This window comes from Apiospora marii (genome assembly GCF_038362585.1).
Source record: "Apiospora marii strain CBS 49790 chromosome Unknown utg000014l_segment0_segment0, whole genome shotgun sequence".
Lineage (NCBI taxonomy): Eukaryota > Fungi > Ascomycota > Sordariomycetes > Amphisphaeriales > Apiosporaceae > Apiospora > Apiospora marii.
In genome coordinates this window covers 488,858-495,424 of record NW_027117385.1, presented here as the reverse complement: position 1 = coordinate 495,424, position 6,567 = coordinate 488,858, and the positions used below count along the sequence as shown (strand labels likewise).

The 6,567-nt window shown below is 54.2% G+C and overlaps 1 protein-coding gene across 1 annotated transcript; it reads right to left on the bottom strand.

Annotated features, from left to right (window-relative positions):
* Positions 1-605: 605 nt before the first annotated feature.
* Positions 606-3,321, bottom strand: PG985_016349 (uncharacterized protein; the record flags this gene model as incomplete). The annotated part of the gene is made up of 5 exons (XM_066836115.1): positions 606-798; positions 1,117-1,274; positions 1,581-2,156; positions 2,552-2,956; positions 3,058-3,321. 5 exons carry the CDS (start codon positions 3,319-3,321, stop codon positions 606-608), a joined length of 1,596 nt encoding a protein of 531 aa, XP_066676131.1.
* Between the last annotated feature and the right edge of the window lie 3,246 nt (positions 3,322-6,567).

Genomic DNA, 6,567 nt, shown 5'->3' with positions numbered 1-6,567 from the left:
GTGCGCCGTATCGGCAGTGCATTGCAGCAATCGCAGTGGCAGCATTCGAGTAGCATTCGCAGGTGCAGTAATCAAGTCAGTGGCAATTGAAGATGCAGCAACCGCAGTCTTAGCAATTGTGGATGAATCCTGGATGCAGTCAATTGCAGCCCGTCGCAGTGCGTGCAGCGCATCGCATCACCGACTACTGAGAAGTGTTGATTGAGGGTGCGACAGTTGCGACACCCGGGCCCCCAACGCAATAAGACTGTATTCCAATTGCAGTGCATGTCCGCCAACTTCTTGTTGCATGCATCGGAAGTCCATCGCATCATGCACTGCCCGGAGATGCTGTCACTGTTGCGGCCGACAACCGAAAAGCTCCAAGTGAGGCTGTCTTCGTTGCTGTTCAGTTATATTGTGAAGTACGATGGCCGTAGGTCAGACAAAACTGGCCTGTTGCGTGAATGGCATACCAACCTCCAGCGGCCACCGCTCACGGCAAACCAGGAGTCGAATGCAACAGAAGTTGGGGTTGACTCCAATGCAGAAGTCGCGGGGACCCAGTTCGTGAATCCCCGGCCACTGGGGACGCAGCTGCATCCCACATCATGATGCAGTGAGGTTCAAAAGAAGATAGAAGCTTCAGTGTGGCACCAGGACTGGGGCATCTCGAGAGCCAGCAGGGCGCCTTGCTCGGGTTGGCGGAGCAGGCGGAGCAGGAGGTGACCAGGCCTAAGATGATTGGGACCAAGGCGAGCTGCACCAGGGGACTCTGTACCATTGAGAAAGCAAAGCAGAGAGACGGAAGGTCGCAACCTGACGCCTCCTAAGTAACAGCAAAATGATACCGCGAGATAACAACATAGCATGACATCGAGACAGCAGGACAGCAGGACAACATCCAGGTGGCGGAAGAGGGAAGAAGACACGCAAGGCTTCACCAGAGACGCCCCCAGAGACACAATATGGAAGAGTAGATGACAAGGTAGATCGGAATGCAGATCGAAGGGCAGAAAGCAGAAGCCAGAGGGAAGAGCCACCCCAAATACCCAAGCGCGACGAGGGGAACACGTACCAGGGACACCAGAAGCTTCGAGCACCGGGAACAACACAATCACGGATCACACAACATACAAGACAGAAACGGTGGGGCTCAGTTGCGATGCCACAGATTGGCAGCATGGGGCAGACGAGACAACAGAGACAAGGGAGGGGAACAGGTCCAGTACGAGCCAGACGGAGGTGTCAACATCGCTGCCGCGGGTGGTGGTGAGAGCGACAGCGACGTCTGCCTAGAGCATGCCAGCCAAGCAGACAAGCAGCCGAGCAGTCGAGTAGCCGTAGCAGCGTCAGAGCAGCCGATCTTCAGTAGAAGCAGCGCAGAAGCTGCACATTGGCTGCAGGAACAGTCGCACGATCATCAACAGAAGCAGCCGCAGAAGAATCACAGCACAGCTGCAGCAAGATAGCCGCACGAGTAGCCGCGAGACCAGCAAAGCAGTCGCAAAGCAGCAGCAGCAGCAGCAGCAGGTGCAGCAGGTGCAGCAGAAACGGCGACATCTGTCTGACGCAAGCCAGCAGCAATGTAGCCAGCATACAAGCGAAGCAGCCGAGCAGCCGCGCAGTCGAATAGACATAGAGGTATCAGGAGCAGTCGCGAGATCAGCCGCGAGATAAGCAGCAGAAGCAGCAGAAGCAGAATAGCCGCAGAACGGCTGCTTTTGCAGCCGAAAGAGCAGCCAAGCTACAAGTGCAGCAAAGCGGTAGTCAAGTAGTAGCTGCAGAAGCAGCAAAGCAGCCGCAAAACAGCCGAAGGACAGCCGCAGGACAGCCGCAGGACCGGTCGCAGGAGCCGCCGAGAAGCAAAGCAACCACAGGATCAGCAGCAGAAAAGCAGCCGCAGGAGAAGCAGACCAACCGTAGGAGTAGCAGTAGCAGCAGAAAAGGCAGCCGCAAGAGAAGCAACCGACAGCAATACTGTTGCCGTCGGTGCAGTCGCCAATTGAGCCAACACTTGTGTAGCCCTCGGCACTCAGTGCCATGTCAACACTTGTGGAGCGTTCAGCAGCATCCAGTCTCCCAACACTTGTTGGGACACAAGAGATGTGCAGATGTGCCAATGTAGGTGTCCATTGTACGCCGCCTCTTGACAATGCCAACACTCTCGCATCAAGCTGGGGTGTGGGTTCAGCTCGTGAAGGTCGGTCGGTCGCTCATGAAGGTTCGGTCGCTCGCAAGGTTCGGTCGCTCGCGGGGGTCGGTCGCTCGTGGGAGAAGAGGTTGGGGGACGACGAAGAAGGGATATCGGTCGAAGCCTGCGAAGTGTCAGCGTTGGATCATTGAGTGGTGCGACTGGGGCGACCGCTGGGGCATGCCACCAAGCGAGAAGGGCCAAGAGAAGAACCGAGGGGAGAAGCCTGAGGCAGGTCGATCTACCCGTGCCAATTGGCAGATCAATTGGTGTGTTGGTGGTCGCAGTGGTCGGACGTGGTGGAGTGCGGGTGGTGGGTTCTGTCGAGCCAAAGTCAGTGTCGCAGTGCTGCAGCACGGTTCTGTCCTGCCGTGCCACCATTGCTTGAGCGCCAGCAAAGTGATGGGGGAAGGAGATCTTCCTTCCAGGCGGCCGAATGCGAGATTCTGCACCGCCAAGAGAGGGTGGGATCGGAAATGTGACGGTGGCAGCGCCCGGAGAAGATGTTGAAGGGGACCATTCCAGAGGCGCGAATGGGGTCTCCGGCACCGTCCAAAGATGGTTGGGGAAATGCCTTCTCCGACGAGAGAATGAGGTGTTAGCAGCCTGGGCTGGTGAGCATGACTGGTAGTCTTCGACACCTCCCAGCAACGCGAGCTGGTCAACGTTGCCAAAGAGGAGCCAGTGAAGCACTGTGGGGGGTTTTCGACGACTTCCGACAACGCGAACAAGGCGTTCGCCAGTACCGGAGAGGAGCCAGTGAAGGCAGTGGATCAGGAGGAGCTTCGACAAATTCCAACAAAGCGAATGAGGTATTCGGCAATTGCTAGAGAGAAGCCAATGAAGCAGATGATTGTGAGAGATTCGAAACGAGCTTCGACAACTTCCGGCAACGCGAAGGGGGTGTTCGCCATTCCCGGAGAGAAGCCAGTCAAGCACCGTGAAGGGGCGCTTCGACAACTTCCAACACAGCGAATGGGGTGTTCGACAACAGTTGGAGAGAAGCCAGCGAAGCATGATAAGGAAGATTCGACACCTTCCAGCAACGCGAAAGAACCGCCATTGCCAGAGAGGAGCCAATGAAGAGCGAAGTGCGGTGCAACATCACGACGAAGGACGAGGACGAGGACGAGGGCTGGCCAATCCATGGGTTGATTGAACAATATATGGGCTCAATGGACGTAGAGGAGAAGCAGCGCGATGATGGCTGCAGCAGAGAAGAAGCGAGGGTGTGTGGTGGTGATGGAGTTGGGAGTTGAGAGTTGGAGATGGAGATGGAGATGGCGATGGCTGTGAGTGTTATCACCCGTGCTGGCAGTTTTTGTTATCAGTTGTCGCTGTCCGCACGAATCTTGATCAAATGTACCTCAAATGTACCCCGCAACCCCGCGTGTTCGATGCTGGACCGCACACACGTGGGGGCACGTGCACCCAGCCTACTGGGAGGTGACCTGTGGCCGGTGCGCTGCGCCAACTATGTAGCAAAGTCCAATGCAGCAGAGTCCACGCTCATGCAGCGCACTTCGATTGTCAACAGCAGAGAGGTGCCCGACGGTCGGAAACAGTCCCAATCAATTCACCAGGTGTGTTTGAGTTATGTTACATCAATGCATGGGTTTTGGAAGATCAGATGCGATGGAACTGGTCAAGTACAGTATGCACCCAGTTGTCAATGTGCGTTTCTGCAGAGTCAATTGCGTACAAGTTGATTTGCTTCGAGTTCATCTAGTGGCTGCCAGGCGCCTGTGCATGGACTCTCTCCACCACCCCCACTGCGCGTGTAAGTCATGTAAGTTGTGCAAGTCGTGATAGGACCCGACCAAATGCCGCCAACTATCCCGAAGAGAGGATATCCAGGACCTGGCGTTTGATATACTTCACGTCTCATGTGTCAAGTGTGGGTGGTGATTGTGACGGCTTACACGGTTCCCACCTTTACCAGATGCCAGGACTGCCCCAGGCCGTGTCAGCATCGCCATACTGCAGGGGGCCAGTCATCCGATACAGAATGGACTGCCAGTGAGTCTCTGTCATTTCTGTTCGACCTGGTCGGTCGCGATGCTAGTCTGGTCGCCATTGGTGAGCAACAAGAGGAGGCGGAAACGTCTTGCAATGCCGAAAAGCTATTGGTCGACTAATCATGTATACGTAGTTACCCATTAGCTCTCGTGCACTGTGGCCTTCGTCTCTAGATATGGTTAGATCTTGATGGTACGCAAGCACTCCATCGCTGTTATTGGAGACATGGCTGCTCCCAGAAGTGTCACATGCTGGAAATGCTTATTGGCTTGACATATATCGAGGTCGCACTGCTGGGATCGCAAGGGCCAAGTGGGGTGGCGTCGTTGTCTCATATAGACACTTGCCAGTCGACGGAGACCGATGCGAGGACGTCGACGGATGTAGCATCTCGGGATAAGGGTTCTGAGCTTCAACACAGTTCTCCGAAGACACCGACTATGGCGCACCAAGATCACGCCTGGGACAGCGGCATCGTGTCGAAATAGAAACGCAGGTCACATGAGTGAATCTTCGACCCAACAGACTTACGTGTCAACACAATCCATGAGAATTCCAAGCAGAGCGGCGGTGCCAATGAGGGAAGATCGCAACAAGTATGCCGGCACGCAAACGTGCTTCTCACGATGAACTGGAGCAAGGGGTTTCAGACAACAAGAAAGTTATCGAGATAGTAGATATGTGCCTGGAAGAGCTCCCAGTGGACGACCTGCCCGTGCAGGAGCCGAGCTGACAGCATAAGTTTATGCTGGTACACTTCAGTGCTTCAAGTGTGAACATTCTGGGACGGTCATCGAGACATATGTTGGTCAAAACTGCAAAGTACGCCACGAAGGCTGGACTAAATGATGGTCACCATGCCTAGTACTTTTCATCCCGAAGCGGTATGTTGATGCCAATGTTATCGACATCGGACTCGTGGAGCACCATAATGGTGCTGAACGGCGGCTCATTACTCTACTCACAACACCCCTAGATAATAGTCTCTCTTACATGGGAGTCTCATGCTACATTTGTTGATTCCAGGTTGGCCTCCTGCACCCAGAGCTCTGCTGCGTCAACATCTACAACTGGAGCAGCAATGTCAGTTCATTTGCGAGTTGACACGAACCAGGAGGGGTCCCATGATCCCAATTGCTTGAGGTACGAATCATGGTTTCACGCACCCACCCCTCGAGTTCTCGGAGAGTATGACTGCTGAGATTGCGAACATAGGACTAACGGTATAATGAGCAACGACCCCGAATAAAGAAAGGAGAGACCCGCAGAGCGAAGCTCTGAGATTTGACGATATGTACGTGCAGGCATGGCACGTGACTACCATCTCAACTAACAAGCCAAGATGTGCATTGGGCGCGAGTCCTGAGACCCACGGCGTCGCAGCTGGAACGATCACCACGAGACCCTCTGTTTTCTCCGCGACAGCCACATACTTCATGGTCTGTCAACGATGCGCCGTATGGTTCTCCACTGTTGGTCGGCGTTCGCATCCAGAGTTGTGGTCCGTTATTGCCAACTTAAAATGTTAGTCAACGAAGAGATCAACGATGCAAGATATTGTGGCGACTTCACGCTCTTCATGAGGAGACATTTTCGGTGCCGGTTCTCAGTCCCTTTCGGGAGGATTTCAAATGGCCACTATGCCAAAGACAAGATGCGCTTCTTAACCTAACGTTGGTAATAGCTAGGGGCGCGCCATGGCAAAGAAGTACGGTGCCTTAGGCATAACCGGAAAGGAGACCATGCGAACTCACCTTTTGAAGCATTGGTTCAAATATGCCGAAGTGGTTCATTGGCTGCCGCGCTTTTCCGGCTTCTTGACCAGGGTGCTGCGGCAGAAAGGCTCTAGGAAGACTCCAAGAAACATCATCGCGAAAGGGGGATCCGATTGAGCTACAAGGAGATAGGTCAGCAATAGTGATGGCAGAACCAAGTTCTTGTCCTTTTGATTTGAAGAAGCGGCGGTGACGATATATAGGGGCCCCTGGAACGGATATTTGGATACACAAGCTTGCGCTTGCCGGCTTGACAGACATCCATACCCCACCACCCCCATAGTAGTATCATCTACGCGTGCAGGTGGTGACTTGCTGATATACCGGCACATCTTCCAAAAGTAGTAGTGCTATAGATCCGGGGCGTGGCCTTCGTGCTTGATCAAGACGAACCTCGCATAACCTTTGGCGGTTTGTCTTTACATCTCCCCATGTCTCTCATCCATCGCAGGGGATCGTGCCAGATTTCCACCTACTCCCTCGGCCAACACACCCAATGGTGTCTCAGGGGAGCTATCGAGGAGTTGAGATACAGCTGAACAAGGGTCGTGATCTAGATCAAGGACGTGGTCGTGTCCACCAGACTTGTACAAAGTCTAT